The sequence below is a fragment of the Dermacentor andersoni genome, chromosome 9, assembly GCF_023375885.2.
Source record: "Dermacentor andersoni chromosome 9, qqDerAnde1_hic_scaffold, whole genome shotgun sequence".
NCBI classification, from domain to species: Eukaryota; Metazoa; Arthropoda; class Arachnida; order Ixodida; family Ixodidae; genus Dermacentor; species Dermacentor andersoni.
The window spans coordinates 69,053,970-69,072,572 of record NC_092822.1 but is presented as its reverse complement, the minus strand read 5'-3'; the positions used below and the strand labels follow the sequence as shown (position 1 = coordinate 69,072,572).

Genomic DNA, 18,603 nt, shown 5'->3' with positions numbered 1-18,603 from the left:
AAAAAAATTTGTCCGATTAGAGGCGCAGATCGAAATTAGTGCTGCGGTTGTGGGAAAGCAGCCAAAAATCCTGCTTTCACAATAGAATGCCAGGTTGGATCTTGTCGGCGTGATTTTTTGTGTTTCTCTTCTTGTGCAACAGGCATCATACTGTATCATTATATAATATGTGCCGCGCTATTTGTCAAGTTTAACGAGAACAAATAATTTCAGCGATGCTCTTACCTAGACCGCTGTCAAACAGTGGAAGGCACCAATGCCCCTGCGTGTTGACCACCACCGCTATAACCTTCGCGCCAATGACAGCTTTCCCGCCTTTCGACACAGAGACGTCTATGATTGCTTCATCAGGTGCGCGAACCGGTCTCTTTGGCACTTCACATGAAGCCAATACCGGCATATTTGTAGGGTCTCTGCCTTCGGACACGACCAGGATGCTGACTTTGACTCGGTCCGTGCTTGAGCTCTTCACTTGAAGCATCCAGGTACCCGCCTTGAAATATAAAATACGTCAACCAGTCAGTATATCAGTTGCACAGTCGCTCGTTCGGTCAGTAACTCAGTGGGTCACTCACTCAGTCATTTAGTTGGTCATGCAGCCAGTCAGTCAGTCAGTCGTTCAGTCACATCACCATTACCTAAACCACCCACCGGGGTGGCTTCGCGGATGTTGTGTTGCACTGCTAAACACGAGGTCGCGGGATGAAATTTTGGCCGCGGTGGCCCCATTTTGATAGGAGGAGGGGGGGGGGTGAAATGCAAAAACGCCCGGATCCCGTGCATTCGGGACACCTTAAAGAACCTCGGATGGTCAAAGTGAATCCGGAGTAAACCACTACGGCGTGCCTTATAATTAGGTCGTGGTTCCGGCATGCAAAAACCCCATAATTGTAATCATTACCTAAACCACAATAAAATTGCTTCTTTTGTTCTATTTCTCGGAGCTACAAACGCTGTAAGTTGTGAACAGAGAAAGGAATTATGGAAGGAACCATCCTTGATGACTATCAAACACAATGCGGAGCCTTGCTTGCGTGCGCGTTGTCCAAAGCGCGGATGCACTCACGTCCACGCTGCCACGCTCGCTTGAGGACCGCCACGCACTTTCGCGGGCCACGGCACGCCTGACGACGTCGTACGGGAACCGGAGGTGCTCTCCGACCTGACACGCCGCACCTAATTCGTCTTCAGCAAAGTGATTTCTAAAGTACAAATCTGCGTCCCGCAAGTGGTGGTCTTCCAATCGGCGGCGCTTGGCCTCCGTAGCCCGTTCGGCGGCGCTCGGCTTCGCCTACCGCTGCTGGGCCATGCTTATCTCGTCGGCCCGTCGCTTGGCCTCCTCCTGCCTCGCCGATTTGGTACTCATCGCGTACCTCTCCAGTGCCTTAACGCTCCTCTTCCGCTTGATACTTCTAGAGGGCACATTTTTGTATCTACAAGTGAAGGCCTACGCGCAACACGGCAAAACTGGCGCAACCGAGCCCCGTCTACTTGTGGCGCGCAAACCAGCACAGGGCCCAGTGGTGGAACCAAGTACTAGCGATGCGTGAGCGAGCGCGTGAGAGAGAGAGCGTGCGCGTGGAGCGAAGAGGGGGCCGAGCCAACAGCGGCCATCTAGCAGGCGCATTGAGGAGCGACAAACTCGGCGACAAACTCGCTGGCCTTGGACGGCCTCGCGTTTGACCTTGGCTGCTACTAGGTAGAGGAATGCCTCGCGTTTTAGATGTGCATACTAGTATACGAATGAACCCTGTGGATTCAATAGAAAAACAGAAGTCGGGGACGGCACAATAGCACAAAATTTCCACCTCACAGGTGCTGAATTTCCGCAAGATGCTCATACTAGAGGAATGGTAGAAAAAAAGACTTTAAGACACTACTTACATATGCACGATAGCTGTAAGGTCCTAATCACAACATGAATGAGCACTATTGAAGAATGTTATTTACCGAACTCGCAAAACACTACCATCGGATCTAAACCAAAAAGTGAAGTCTGAAGCCTTAAGAAAAGATTAGAAAGAAAAGATTAGTCTTTAGAAAAGACTAGAAGAGAAAATATCGGCACTCAGTTCTATCACAATTCGTAGGCTAGGTTAGCCAACTGCAATATGCAGTTGAACGCGGAGCCGGAAAAAAGTAGACGCCGCTGTGACTTGTTTCCGCTTCAATAATGGCGATGGTGGAAAAAAGGTTTCACACGGGCCACAAGCGAAAGTTTGAAAAAAGGCACGTCTAAGTCAAACAAGATCGTACGAAGCCTTTGTGAGCAATTTCGGAATGCACGGCAGTAAACAGTTAAAGGTTTTGCCAAAAGCACGGTGCATAGCGGCAACAAATGTGCGCATCCACATCACCATGCTTCTGCTTCTGCTTGACCGAGACCAAATCAGGAAGCAGATTTTAAATGTCAAATATTGTAGAGGTACCGCTGCCTTGCGACGGGTTTGTACATTTATTCGATTACTTGAAGCTCATGACATGGTGTGACGTAATTAACAACACCCGTATTCGTGTATTTCAAAGAAAACCTTGGTGGCCTTGCGTTCCTGAATTACATCATCTCCTCCCGATTGTGTTCGTTCAACCATTGTTTGATCTGCTCTTTCAAAAGCATACACCTGAAAATAAAATTGACGTGCACCTTTCTTTTTGCAGCAGGAAGCTACAAAATAAATCCTCACAGGTTTCTCAGAAAGAACGCTTCCGAGTTGTAGCAAATTTTATCCTGGTCGGGGAAGGCGAAGTTTTCTTAAACCGTATAGCTTTGTTTCTGAGAAAACGGTGTGGGTTTTCTTTGTACCTTTGTGCTACAATAGGGGTGGATGTCGTTTCTTTCTTCTTTTCATGAACAGCCCTCCACTTTGAGGGCCTCCGCAGAACTGATCTGCCAAGCACAGACGCCATTCCACAGCTTGCTCTCCTGAGTACTCTCCTAAAGTTCCAACAACTTTCCGCTGTCTTGAGAGGCCAGTATTGCCGCATTACCACAACTTGGAATTGCGATAATGCGCCAACGTTCCGATGTCGCTGGTCTGTCCGACTCATTATATCAAAGCAATTTTTTTGCCCATCGCAAAGCGTTTTCGTATGCTGAGACGGCAAAACGACTTCCAGGAGTGTCAATACAGTGTCCAATGAACTGGCTTTGATAAGCGCGGTACCGCTGTTCACATTTTTGAGACTGAATTGTCTGAACACATGATGGACGTACGCGTTGTTACGATTGGCGTTTAGCACTGCTGCGCCCGGCATCCCTCCCCGACTAATAAGGCTGCGCAGGCGAGTGCGCAGCTATGAAAGGCTCTTCACACTGGCATCGTTGTTTTTTCAGGACCAGGGAGCTGGCGACTAAATCAGACGAACGCCCGCTTGGACTAGACTCGATTCGACATAGACTGCGACGCGCGGACAAAGGAGCTCACTTGGAGGCGGTCAAAACCCACTGCCCTCCGTGGAAGCAATGAGTACAGCGAAGATCACTCTACCTGAACCTGACCCTGACAAGCGGACCGTCACGAATGGCCCACTAATTGATAAAAGGGGCCAACGCTGAGGACTTCCGTGGAAACGACGTCGACATCAAGTTCGCAGTTTGCAACGACGTTGCCTCGTATGGAGCGGGCTGACGTGCAACATTGGAGGCGGAGTCCGACAGAAGGGTGCAACGTAATGGGCGGATTTCGCGAACGGTTCGATAATTATGGGTAGCCGAGAAGAACAGTGAATTTCGGAAATGATGGAAAGGAGAAAAAAAAGCGTTGAAAAGCGGATTTTAGTCTTTGGCGGCGGGGGGGGGGGGGGGGGGGTACATGCTCGTACTGGTGCTCGTACTCGTGCTCGTACATGTAAACTCTCATCACGTTCATTTGTACATAAACCCTTTTTCTCATCTATTGGACGCCACCCTGGACCTCTCGATCGCCTGGCACCTGGCACATCACTAGCCACGGCACCTTAATGGCCGCTCGGACCCTGAATCGCAACAGTGTGTACAGACCAGTTTGTCTTTTTAAGGAGGCGCAAGATTGCCAAGGTACAAAGCTCTGCCGCAACGGCATTCAGCAACGCTTCACACTACCTTGAGTGAACTGGGGCTACGATGCATATACTCGGATGCCGTCCAGTCATCGGATGCTGATCAATAAAGAGGGAGAATCTAGGTGCTGTAGTTCACTGCGAGGGCGATCAGAACCAGTGGGGCTCAGGGCTCGAAATTGCAACGAAAATGGCTCTGTGCAGCAAATGTTATATAGATAAGACGCAAAATCAGAAACTATGTAGAATGCGGAAGAATTGGCGTTCCATACGCCGAAACCAACAACAGCAATGCGTAAAATCTCGAAACGTTTCAGGCGGTGGTTAATATTACAAGTGGAGGAGCACCTACGCGAGACTCAGCGGCGGCGTCGCGATAAAGTCAGATTTTCACGTTGCGGTGCATGGTTCGAATCCACGTCGCGGCTGTTTCTTTTGTGTTTTTGCTGCTATTTGTGTCATGTCAAAAAAGGCTTCGTACTAAGAACTGACAATGGGAAATCAATGCTAGCAACGCGTCCTTACTGCTGCCCGGCGGTCGCATCTGTTGGACAACCGGCTCATCCGCATCAGTACGTTTAGTGCGATGTTTTTACCTGTGTCACATGTCAGAACAGCACAATAAACGCACCTAAACCACGTGACCCGATGTTCCCACGGACGTGACTGCCCGGCAGCAGCGAGGCCGCACTTCTTCCTGTCATCTTTCATGTCAGCTGTAAGCGGCGAAAAAGGTTTTCGCCAAGTCTGGTAAACTGGCGCCGACAAAAAAAAAAGCTTTACAGAATCATTGATCAGGTACTGAACCTACATATCCGGCGTGTCTATCGACGATATTACCTCAACGCTAATGAAAGGGCCGACTTGCGATCGTCTGTACCAGTAATAATAACGACTGGCTGCCAGGTGTTCATCTTTCTTCGGCGAAATATATCTTGATGTCGAGGTTTAAAAAGGCGTATTCTTGTGCACGTCATGTACGTTCTATTATGAGCCTTTGTCTAAAACATATTCAGCCTTTACAACAACTTCTTGTGCACATGCGCACTGAATTCGCAGGACTGAAGCACCGTGAATTTGGTCAAGTGATCGGGTCGAGTATAATGTGCCAGCAAAAACTTCGCGGAGACATTTCACCAAAGATGAGTTCTGACAGGCATGCAGTGTTTGCAATTGTGCTGTGTGGCACTTCTAAGAAATTGCTGGCAAAAGTAGGGCGATACACCTTGCTCGCGATGACGGGTTTTCGGGAACTTTTAGACAACGCTATAGCAGAAACGTGGTAGAGTACATGTCTTTGATTCGACGAATATAGTTCACATAGTATATTTCCTATACACTGCATAGTACCTACGTGATGTTCTTTTTTGCGCGAATAGTAGTAAGTACAACTTTCATATCTAATGAAAAATAAATCTTTAGATTTCATACATGAATTTCATGTTACATGCAAAATAGTTGCCTGCCACCGATCAAATGCGGCGCATGCTATACCCAATTTTCCTTGCCTTTCGTTTTTGGATATTCTTACTTTGCCCCACCCCTCGCACTATTTCCCTCGATTTATCACTTTTAAAACATTCATTTCTTCTTTTTAGTCAATCGTGTTTTGTGGCTTATTGTAGACGAATTAATAAGATGATACCCGAAAACATAGGTTTTTTTTCGTTACAATTAGTAATAATGTGTCAGAAAGTCATGTTTGAATTTTTCAACATCGTACCGACAAATTTGGTGCCAGAGTCGAGAGGGGCGCATTAGTTTGACTTTGGTTGGGGAGACAAATTACCTTAAAACGCCTCTGCGAGGGAGTGCCAAACAAGCTTGCAGCCCCATTTTACACAGACATTAAAACAAATGTATTTGAACATGGGCCGGGACAATGTAAGTTTTATTCAGGATATTTTCCTTTTCACACTTTAGGAATTGTCAGAGGGGCCTGCGCCCACGCTACCGCCGTGATCGGCAGGCCATGAGGGCCAGCTGGTAAGAAATTAATACAATCGAAACAAACTAATGTCACTATTATCCCAGTCCTGGTTTCTCAGGATGCAGCCTTACCTGTGCAGGGCTGGGTATGGTGAGCATTTTTTGGAGGTCAGTGTTATCTTCACGACAGTTTTGACACCTTTGTCCGGCGGGGTCAACAAGCTGCACCGAGAGTGGACAGCTTTGACCGGAGGCGCAGCTCACAGTAACCACTGTGTTGTTTCCAATGTCACCGTCAATAATGAATGTTTTCTCCAGAGTTCCCACGAAGTTGTCCCTTTCTGACATAACCTGCAAAACCAAGTGGTTGCAAATTCATTGACAGTTCAAAACAACACAGCAACATCCTGTTTTCATCAACACAATGGAGAAAGCTCTGAATTAAAGTTCCCCCTACAGAGCATTTTGAAAAAAAAAAAAAATTCCAGACAACGGGGCGCGTCTGTGGAAAGGAATAAGTAATATTAGCAAGGGTGCGCAAAAACAATAAATAAAAACAGACATAATAAAGATCTTACTGAAAATAAAGAAAAAATACCCATGTAATAAAAAAATGTCAAGGTAGGCATTACAAGCTTTCTTGATTACGCACGTAGGAATATTTTGTTCCAGCATAAGAAAATGCTTTTAGGACTTCGCCCTGCCGTTGCGTCATTACCGTCTGTTGTGTTTTATTGTTACGTTTTTATTTATTTTACAACATGTAACTGCAGGCCCTTTTGGCGACCATTCAAAAGTCGGAACATGATTAAGCGACACAAAATAGAATGGTGAACAAAATATTTTCTCGGGATTGAAAACGGAACCAATATACGATTAGAAAAGAGAAATGCGCGAATGACAAAGCCCAATTAAACACGAAACAATTGCCCCAAACGATGAACATATGCTAACACTTACAAGCAGATACAGAGACAAAGATATAATTTGCTGTCTAGATTTTAACAAATAAATAAGATAGTGTAATGGCAGGAATCAAAGCAAGACTAAACGAGTTTAGATTGGTGAATTGCTCTGTCAAAAGCCTGGTCCCATCTGTTTGGTAGAAAGTGACAGGTTGATTACAGGTAAACTGAATGGCCAAAGCGAAACCAGCGAACCCTTAAGTGCGACTATGCGGAACAGCGACGAGGCCTGAACCATAGCGGATCTAGAATTCGTAACGTTCTTGCGAATTCCCGGATTCTATATGTGTCTGTTATGTCGGAGTTCACAGCTATATTTACAATGTGATGGAAACTCAGTCGATAGATTCGTTCGCTCTTTTCGACTTCAGTACGTCTAATCCTAGCACACCGACAGCGTAGTTACTGGTTCACAGATATTTCTCTTAAAATCTTTGACCTCAAGAATATAAAACGCAGAAAATTCAAGGCAGTGTCCGAGAGTTGTCTTACCCACGGTGTCTTGGCGCTCTGCTCGGAATAAGACGGCTCTTAGTCGCGTATCGGAAACTTCACTTACCAATAGAGTTTGTCCTCTTCTGCTCATAATTTTTCTGCTAAAAATACTTCTTTTGCAAGGCTATTGTTCTCTGAACTTTATTTTCAATTCATGCAGCTTACTTCACTTCGGAGTTGTTGTCGCGGCTCTTTGCTTCGCCGACAGCTCTTGACGGCTGATCAACACACCAAAAAGCCAGCACTGTTCTTTTGGTGCAGCGCTTTACCAAAGACCAGATGGTGCTTTTCGTTGAAGCAAATTGTTCTATTCTCGCTGTTAGAGACCGCATAAATTATGTACTGTCGAATTGCACCCTTAGTTTGCGTGCCCAATTGCGTAGATAATTACCAAGCAACTCTAAGATATATTGCGATAAGCACACCAGTAATAAACCAGCAAGGCAGCAATTCGTCCGACAACTGCGGAGTTAAACGACTCTGCTCGTTGTAGGTGCGTTATCATCATACGTGGTAGGAGCTTTCACTCAATGCCTGGAATGGAAACAAGCACTGTAGAGGAATTCCGATCAGACGAGCAAGAATATTCCGCGCACTTTGGCCGTTCAAAAAGAAAAGAGGCATCTGAAAGGTTACACTTTATACAAGGCCTCCGTGCCAACCCTAACAATAGCGTTCAATGAAGTCTCGTATTTTGCTACGCCGTAAATGAGGAAAGCAAATGATTCGCAAGCAATGAAGCACTGGTAATTGCTCAATTTTTGTAACATTCGTTCGCTCACAATTATATGTACTGCCAACTTTGCAGAGCGCAGTAAGGCATTTTATCCGGGTGAAAATAAATAAGCAATATAGGCTCGAAAACTGTGGCTGCATCTGGAATATTTTGATGTTTCCTTTGGGGTTAAGATCCTATACTCACTGTGATCGGTTTGACTGCGTCGCTTCCCACTGAATCTGCCAACGACATTTGGATGCCGATCTTCGAATCGAATCCGGAGAGCTGGAAGCACGTGCTGTCAGCCGATTGGAGGGAATGTGGTCCTGCTACATCAGCCAGTTTGCCTATCAGGTTTTTCGAGGCGCGATCAGATATTTCCGGAATGGCTTTCAGCGCTCCTTCTTGTGGGCTGAATTTCTCAGTATAGAAGCCCATGGTCTCGTCGCCATCAGCCACTCGTACACTGGTGGTACTTTCTCCAGTTTCATTGGGAGTGATCAGCCCCTGAAACCAACAGATACCGGCACATTGACCTCGTTTACTGGTTTACAGCGATTTCTGAGTTGATAAGTAGCGTGGTACGTAAGCTACTTATAACATGATTGGAATTTGGTAGTGAACAGTGGCGTAGCCAGTACATTCGTCCAGGGGGGGGGGGGGGGGGGGTCACGTTGCAGCTCGGCCTCCTCGCTATAGAATTTGTCGAGGGATCAAATACAGTAATAATAACTGCATTGCCGTTGCCAAAAATGCAACAACCGAATTCTTGAACGCTGCACCCTGTCAAGTAAAATATGTATTTTTTCATAAAAGAACATGCTCGCATCTGTCAAGAATTGTGCCCGAAATGGCTGATATTAATGCTTGCATGTTTTCTGTCTGTTTAATAACTAAAGAAAATATCACACGAACTTTAGAGCTATATCAGTTTGAAACCAGCAAAGCAGCGCGTGTCGCTGATAAGAAAAATGTAAAGGCCATGAAATAAACACGTTGAGCACAACTCCTTTAATGAAACTTTGTCATTGAAGAACCTTGTTTACATCTTTGTACATATACAACGACCACGGAAAAGTCTCAATGACGCTTTTCATTGTTACAGTTTATCGCGCAGGAGCAGCTTTCATCGGTCGTGAATTTGAGAAATTGCACTGAAATTATAGTCATAACAGACAGCACATATAAAAGGCAGTTCTGCAAAATATACGAGGGCGAGTGAAATGAAAGTGAGCCAATGCGAATATATGACAAACGGGGTAATTTATTTTGAAAGCAATGTAGTCTCCATGAGTATTTAGACATTTGTCCCACTGATTAACGAGTCGCGCGATTCCCGTCTCATGAAACTGCTTGGGTTGCTGCTTCAAAAAGACTGTAACTGACTGTTTTACGCCACCATCCGACACGAATCTGGTTACCTTGAGCTGTTCTTTCAGAAGCTCCAAAATGTTGAGTCGCAAGGCAACAAGTCTGAGCTGTATGGCGGATGTTGCAGCTTCTCTCACTTGAACTTTGCCATTCTTGTATTAGCCACATCAGTGACATGGTGACGGGAATTGTCGTAGAGCAACATGACCCCATTGCTCAATTTTCCATGTCGTTTGTTCTTGATTGCGACATGCAGCCTATGCGGCGTTTCACAGTATTGGAAGCGATCGATAGTCTCTCCAGGTTTAACCAATTCCTTTACTAATGGCTCTTGACTATCGAAAAAGAAAAGTCAACACGTTACCGGCGGGAATGACAGCCTTTGCTTTCATTGGCGGTGGTGAAGTCGATTGTTTCCACTGCAAGTTTTGCCGTCGCCTTTCAGGCTCCTAGTAGCGGCACCGTGATTCGTTCCCAGTCCCTGTTCCAGACAGGAAGTCATCGCCCTCATTGTGATACCGGATCAGATGAGTCAAGGCAGCGCTGAACCTTCTAGTTCTTCTAGCGGTGGTTCAATATTTTGGGCATCCATTGCACACACAAGAGCCGATAACCGTGATGTTGATGAAATTTGGTGTTACGCGAACCGCGACTGATGTTCACATGCCTTGCGAATTCATCTAGGATTATCCTCCGTTCTTGTCTAATCAGCTCATAAGCCTTTGAAATAGTGTTGGGTGTGATTGCACGGTGGCTTTGGCCCGGTTTTGAATCGTCCTTGCAACTTTCACGTCCTTCTTTGAACCGTTTGCTCGAGCGCTTCACAGTGGCCAATAAAATGCAATGTTCAACGTGCACGGCAGCCATACGGGAAACACCTTTGGGAAACATCTTTCGGGAAGCACCTTCAGCCGTCAGAAACCTCACCACACCACGCTGCTTAACATTGGGAGTTTCCATTATGTCACGCAACAATGTTCAACCCAATGTATGAGAGCATTAAAAAACCTTTATCCTCTCACCTGCGTGTCTCTTTTGTAAATTAGTGATGCCTGTCTTCTACATGCATGGCTCGCACATATTGAACCGAACCATTATTGGCACGGGGTGGATAAACTCACGTTCATTTCATTCGCCCGCGTGCATAAGAAATGCGAAGGCACAATAGAATCTACAAATACGAAGGTACAGTTTGATAAAGGACAAAAAAGTGCCATTGGAAACAAGGTTTGCTGCACGGGCATACACATAACTTCGCAACAAGATATCTAAATATATGTGTAAGTCTCCAATAAATCTACGTATCTAAGAAAAAGTCACTGTATGTAATGCATCAAACAAGGCAAATAAACATTTGCGCAACCACAGATTCACTGATCACAGCTCCCCCCTGATGCACTCCCCCTGGTGTTTCGCGCGTGACAGGAGGCGGTGCGCTTCCTCCCCCTTTTTTCCCTTGAGCACACAAGACTGAGCCACCATCGTTGGCTCACCTATGCCACCTCACCCCCTCTTACGCTTTCACTCGCACATGCAGCATGCGGCGCGCGGTCATGGTGATATCACCGTGGATTTCACACGGAACATGAGGGTGACGGCGACGGCAGGAATGTGCCTGGAGTGTCCGTATAATTGCTATCGCAATAATATATTAAAAGTATCCGGAAACTGAAGCGTCCTGTAGCCCATTAACTTCCGCAAAGTAAGAAGGAGTAACGAAATCGAACTTTCACTATGCGACAATTTGCTGCCCCGCCACAATATATTTTTTTCTTTTGCGAGGCGTGGTACGGACTTGAAAAAACGCAAAGGAAAGCATGTTGGCCACAATCGAATGCGTACTTTGCGCACCTAATGTGGCTACCGAAGGAATGTCGAAGAAAACGTGAGACGCTTGGTCCACAGAGAACCATACGCGTACTGCTCAGTATCGTACACTAGAGAGACAAAATTTCCCGGAGCGGTTGCGCTCAAGCGAACGCGTTGCATTCCTTCAAGTCCCCGCATCCTTCGAGTCCCGGCAGGCCCGCTGGGAATCCTTGAGGATCGACAGTGGTTTGTTTGCGTGTTGGCCTTTGCGGATGGCTAACGCAGTTGGCGAGCTGTTCGGCTTCCGTGATCGTGCAGGGGAGGGTCGATACAGCGGAGGTAACGTGGCCTCGGTGGTCGCATACCTCTGCCACTGCGCCCTTGTTGTTCGTCCCATACATGGCGGCGTCCGCAAAACGGGCCATGGAATTGAGCCTGAATGCTTTCTCCATGAACTAGGCTAGGCCCTTGCTCTTCTCCTGCCGGAGTGTAGGTTAGGGTCCTTGTTGCGCGGTATAGGGACAACGAGATACCTGTCCTGGACGTGACGAGCTATCCAACAGGTTTCTTGGGTTCGTGTTATAGCTTGGAACCTCAAGGTTTGTAGGACCTGCCGGCCCGTGCGAATCCGTGCAGTGATGGCGGCGAGCGGCCATGCATTGTTTATTTTTCTCGCCTGCTAGCCAGAAAGCATCCAAAACTCTGCCAGGCGAAAATACACTCGGCCAGAGGAAAACGAACACGAATCGAAGTGCACGCGCGCGGGGGTCGGGGCAACACGAGAGAAACGCATTCGCTCTGGTAGGCTCCGACAGCCCGCGGGAGCGAGAACCAAAGAAAAATAAATGGAAGAGGCTCAACGTGTCCTCGCGAATAAAAGTCAAAATAGAAAAATAAATGAGAACATAGTTACGTTTGCTGGCTTTAGTGTCTTGACATGGATGCTTTGACGCAAGAGAAAGAAATGCTGATATTATTTTCTGTGACATGCCGACAAAAATGGACCCCCCCAACACTTCATCTCATCGGACCTCGCTGCGTGCTTTGTCAACTTGTCTGATAATGTCTTGATTTGGCTTGTCTCGTTGTATCGCCGTATGGGCAGATTTACGAGTTTAGAAAAGTCAATGCACTTTTGGCATCAAATTATTATAACAACATTAAAAGTACAAGGTTCCGAAATTGAAAATCGAAAGCACGACTTTGGAAATGTGAGCGCACCCTACCCATGAAAAGTTTATGAGAACTTCATACCGATAAAGTTTCAGAACTGAAATCAATGCACTCCGTAGATTCCGCGGCCTCTGCGAGATACCGCGAAGAGCCCGCTTGCCATCAAAACGCCCTTGGAACTTTGTGCTCGGATGGTGCTCCTTGCGTTATGTGACTCGGTGCATGGGCGTTGCCGCGGGATCCAGCCCGATTGCTCTATGTTCGCGCTTATATGTAAGCGGGAAAAGGACCATTCTAGACAAAATCCAGAATGATTTCCGCCGCCGGGGGTTGCTTTGGTCGGTGGCGCCTGACAGGACGAAAACAGTTCTTGGCGGGGAAGGGTCTGAATCCCCATAAGACCCCCCCCCCCCCCCTGGCTACGCCCCTGGTAGTGAACAAGTACTTCAAGCATTTGCTCTTCCATTTGAATAGGGCACACACACACACACAAGAAACTGTTCCGCAGCACAAACCTGGCAATAAGGCACCACCCAGGAATAGCTGCCCCGAACAATTAGCCAGCAGCTGAACCATATATATATATATATATATATATATATATATATATATATATATATATGTATATTTATATATATATATGTATATCATATGGCCGATTATAGATCACAGTTATCATTATAACATAATTTGTTATTTACGAAATTCCTGGGCCATAGGCACTTAGCATTCCAATTTCCAACATACACTCAATTACCTCTGACCGCAGAACCAACTAATTGACCGCGATAAAAACAATACGCGATGCAATAAGCCCTACGCTATGACTTGAATTTTTCTTGGTGGCACACGAATACCTACCATCGTGCAAAGTAGGATCCCAATAGGTAAACATGATTAGTATGGCTGGTATGTTGTACAACATTGTAATAGTTGGCTACTTGGTCACTCTTTATTGCGATTAGGATTCTTTTTCTACTTCAGCTATTTTGATCGTTTCTGTCTATATATATGTATATCTATCAGTCTGTCTATCTGTAGATCTACGTAGTCAGCCTTCTAGGCTGACCCAGTGAACCAAGTTGTCTGCCAGCCTGTGCCACCAGGTATGTTGTGCTCCTGGTCGGGGTCATTACATCGCCGTCATTCCCGCTTCGTGGTCAAACTGTCGTCAATGTGTCGTCGTCATGCCTTCTACGCCGACCCAGAGGGTCTAGTAGTCTAATAGTTTTGACACGAGGTATGTGCTCATAGTTTTGGTGCCATCGTGGTCGTTGCATCGTAGCCATTCCCAATTTATGCTGTGGTCCGCATCGTACGGTCATCGTTGCGCCTTTTACGCTGACCCAGTGGCCCAAGTTGCCTGATAGCTTAGACCACTAGGTACGTGGCCGTGATACCGTCATGGTTGTTGCGTCATCGACAGTCCTGTTAGACTCTCGTCATGCTACCTTCGTCAGGCCATCGTCGCAATACCGTAGTCATGTATTTGTTGTCACACCACCGTCGGGATGCCGTCGTTGTTCGTCCAACATCGTCAGCCGGCTCTCTTCATGCGGTCGTCGTCACGCCAGCATTGTCATACAGGCTTCGCAATGCAGTCATCGTTCCGTCATTGTCGTCATAGACTCGCCATACCATTGTCGTTATCAACACAGTTTTCAACATGTGTTCATTCTAATACCATCATCTTTTTGATGTCATGGTGGTTCATCGTCGTCGCTGTTCGACATCTCACTCATGTCAGGCCGTCGTCGTCATATCATCGTCGTCATACCGTAGTCATGCATTCGTTGTCACACCAACGTCGGGGTTCCGTCGTTGTTAGTCCAGCTTAGTCATCTGACTCTCTGGATGCTGTCGTCACCATGCCAACATCGACACACCATCGTCATAATACAGGCTTTGTATTGCGGTCGTAGTCCCGCCTTCGTCCTCATATAGAGTCATTATGCAATCATTGTCTTACCGTCGTTGTGCTGCCCCGTTCGTTCACCGTCGTCATTCTTCGACATGTGACTCTCGTCATTACGTTGTCTTCACGCATTTGTTTTCCAGTCTCATCACCTGAGCGACCTCATGCCATCATCGTAATGCTATCGTCAATTTATACCACATTTTCCGATCGATCAGCGTCGTTCCTTCTTCGTCATTATATCCTTATCATGTTGTTGTCATTAAACAGTTATTATGCCACCGTTAATTGTCATGCCATATTTGTAATTCCATCGTCGCGAGACTGGGCCTATTAAATTGCTTTTGTCATAACATCGTTGTCATACCGTCGTCATCATGTCATCGTATTCAGGCACTCGTCGCCATCCCATCGTGTTCACGTCGCCGTCGTTGTCACACTGTTGGCGCTATAGCATCGCCACCATTCAGGAATTGTCGTCTAATTGTCGTCCAGTCGTTGTCATCGTCATTGTCTTTGTCCGTTCCATCGACGTCATTCCTTCTTCGTCATTCCCTCATTGTCACTGCGTTCGCATCGTGCAGTCTCCGTCATACGTTCTCTTGGGCGACCTTGGCAAGCGAGTGCCATGGCAAAGCGGGACGATACCGCAGTGCGCCGCCTGTAACCGAAGCATCGGAAATCGCAGCTTGACCGATACAGATTTTACATAAACGCGACTTCAGAAATACGGTGTCTCGTTACATTGCTCGAATGCTAGCTACGTTACCATCTACAATCATCCGGAAATGAGCTCTCCTGCAACTTCTTTTTCTGATTTGTAGCGAGCATGTCCTTTTACTCTAACCAAGTATTGTGCACGTGGTCATATGCGATTGTCGGAGCGCAGCTGTGACCAGATGTGTTAGAACGGTGGGCGTTGTGTTGGCCTATGTGGCCGCGCTGTACGTGTAAATGAGTACGCGGCGCATAAACTTCGCATAAAAGCGATAAAATAAGCTAATTTAGAACTGTTGATGACACCTTGCCTTTCTTCGTAATCCCTGGTATTTGGAGGCGTGCTTGAGGCATGTGCCACAAAGGAGATGTTAATGTCGCAGTGGGTGGGGAGCCCTTTGATAACGAAATCTGGTGAGTCACAATGGTTCTTTAAAATGTAGCCCCAAGTCTCTTCGCTGGCAAGGAAGGGAGATGGTAGATTCCTGAGCACCAAAGAAGGCAAGGTGCCTCTCACGGCCTCACTGACGAAGTGAGCGCACGCCGTCTATCTCGTAGACGTATGGCGCTACCCCTTTACGAGGCTGGAGGTTCCCCGTACGGCTTTCTTGAAGACTGGCGTGTAGCACAGGATTCCGGTGGCGAGCAAATTGAATGCGCCAAGTTATAGGAGCGAGCAGACAGCAGAACCACCCATCAAAATAGAATTTTGGTTGGAGCATTGTGGCCATACTGTTCCTCTAAAATCTTCTCGTGCGCTTGCGTACACGGCATTTCTCATCTTATTTTTTTTTCTTTTTAAGGTGAAAGCCTTTCTAGACTCATGGAGAAGTTTGTTTCAGCTAACCTGAACGCTTTAGTGTCCGCTGAAGCGTCATCACGCCATACGAACACAGATGAGAGACAGATGAAAGAATGAACAATGATTGATAGTGATAGTGAATGATAACGTTATAATAGAGATTGGTAGAGGTTAAGAACGACTACTAATGACTCATAATGACTACGAATGACTCTGAAATGACCAGTATGTCTAATGACGGCTTGTAACGGCCACAATTGATTAGAAATTACTAATAATGAGTAGTAATGACTAATATGACTACTAATGACTTGTAATGACTACTAATGACTAGGAGATGACCAATATGTCTAACGAATGCTTGTAATAACAATTGATTAAAATGACTAAAAATGCTTACTAGTGAGCCGTAATGAATAATAATGACTGAAATGACTTGTAATGACTAGTGATGACTATGAAATGACCAATATGTCTAACGACAACTTGTAGCGATTACAATTGATTAGAAATGACTAAAATGCCTAGTAATGAACAGTGATGATCAATAATCACTGAAATTACGTCATGACTACTCATGACTAGGATATGACCAACCTGTCTACCGATGGCTTGTAATGACTACAATTGATTCATCATCATCGGCTTGGTTACGCCCACTGCAGGGCAAAGGCCTCTCCCATACTTCTCCAACTACCTCGGTCATGTACTGACTGTGTCCATGTTGTCCCTGCAAACTTCTGAATCTCATCCACCCACCTAACTTTCTGCCACCCCCTGCTACGCTTCCCTTACCTTGGAATCCAGTCCGTAGCCCTTAATGACCATCGGTTATCTTCCCTCCTCATTACATGTCCTGCCCAAGCCCATCTTTTCTTGATTTCAACTAAGATGTCATTAACTCGTGTTTGTTCCTTCACCGAATCTGCTCTTTTCTTATCCCTTAACGTTACACCCATCATTCTTCCGATTATTCTGAATTCTCATATTCTGAATTGATTACAAATAACTAGAAATGCTTAGTAGCGAGTAGTAATGACTAATCATGACGCACACTTATAACTCAAATGAATTGCAATGACTAGTAATGACTACGAAATGACCAATGTCTAGCGACAAGTTGTAACGACTACAATTAATTAGAAATGATGAAAATGCCTAATAATGACCAGTAATACTTAATTACTTAAATGACTTGTAATGACTACTAATGACTATGATATGACTAACATGTCTAACGACGGCTTGTAATGACCACAATTGATTACAATTGATTGACTAAAAATGCTTAGTAGTGAGCAGTATTGATTAAAAGAAAGAAGAGAAAGGGAAGAGTCAAAGAGAAAGAGGCGAATGAAAAGAGAAGGAAGAGTAGACTTTCGCCATATCTTATTAGGGGTCTTAAGAGCCCCTGTAATTTTTTGTAAATAAAGGTTCAGTAAAGTAACACATTTTACAATGAACTATAGTTCGCTGAAGTAAGTTCGCTGGTAAGACTAAACCATTTAATTCTCTTTAAGTCCGAGCCAATATGAACCTTTACTAACCGGTCCAAACCGGTTAGAACCATTACATTTTTTCACCGTAGCTGAAGTCGGACAGAAACGGAAAATATGCATAAGTCTTAAGCCTGAAGCCGGACCAAACCCTAAGACTTTTCGGTTTGACACCCTGCCTCTGGCTGCTTTCTGTCTGCAACGAGATGTCCTCTAAAGCAATAAACCAAATCTAATCAATAAAATTTTGTTCCTAAATACATGTGCTGATAAATTTCGCACAAGTTCCGATAACCCCGCTGCAATGAAGCTTTCACAGCAATAAAAGGTCATTTGCTTTTGAATCCCTAATATTGGGCATAGATCTTCGGCCATCTTTTTTATTTTTTATTATTGAAACCTGTCGTGTAGGCATCTAGTCTTGCAGGTATTCTCTGTCGCCTCCTTCTGGACATTGCATCGTCGTCCATCCGTCGCATTTCACCACAATTCACTAGAGTAACTCAATCAACAGCAGCTTCAAGAATTGATATTTAAATATATCGGCCAAAATTCAGCACTTTCAGTTCGCAGTGTCGAAAAAGTAGTTTTTTCTGATAACATACGCTTTTACTGCAGTTAGTCGTAACTTCCCTGCTGTGTTATAGTAGTGTTTAAGCCCTGACCAAAAGGCTGCTACAACGCAGCAGAGAAGTTTAGACTAAGTACTGTAGATGCCTACGTTATCAGAAGAGAGTAATTGATAACTGAAAGTTGTTTAAATTCTGTCGATGAGCTACTGCTCAATGAGCTACGCTAGTGCATTGTGGCAAGTTTAACGGATGGCCGAAGGAGCAATGGCCACAATTCATGGGCAAGCATGGAAGGATGCGCGGGTGAATAATTGCCAGGCGTTATGCTAATATGAGAGGCTACGATGATAGAACCGCTACAGCAACCGCTAAGGTAAAGGGGGTTAGTTGCGCCTCTTACAAAGGTTACTTATAAATACTACTATATGGATTTTAATATATAGGTGTACAAGCTTGTGAGAATATGGCCCTTTGTTAAAGATTTGTATGTAAAGTCTTTTAATAGGTGCGCAGTATCGTGAGGTTATTGCCCTTCATTGAAGATTACTTGAGCAAGGTTTGCTAAGAAACTTAAAATAACTTACAGCAGCAAAATATTGTCAG

General features: G+C 45.5%; 1 protein-coding gene across 1 annotated transcript in view; it reads right to left on the bottom strand.

The window, feature by feature from the left end:
* LOC126527804 (calcium-activated chloride channel regulator 1-like) overlaps positions 1–18,603 on the bottom strand; it is a 33,030-nt gene that overhangs the window by 5,364 nt on the left and 9,063 nt on the right. Inside the window, exons 5-7 of the mRNA XM_055068929.1 lie at positions 8,350–8,652; positions 6,100–6,318; positions 226–493 (exon numbers count right to left, since the gene is read on the bottom strand). Of these exons, the coding sequence (XP_054924904.1) occupies positions 226–493; positions 6,100–6,318; positions 8,350–8,652 (790 nt within the window). The remainder of the gene's footprint in view (positions 1–225; positions 494–6,099; positions 6,319–8,349; positions 8,653–18,603) is intronic.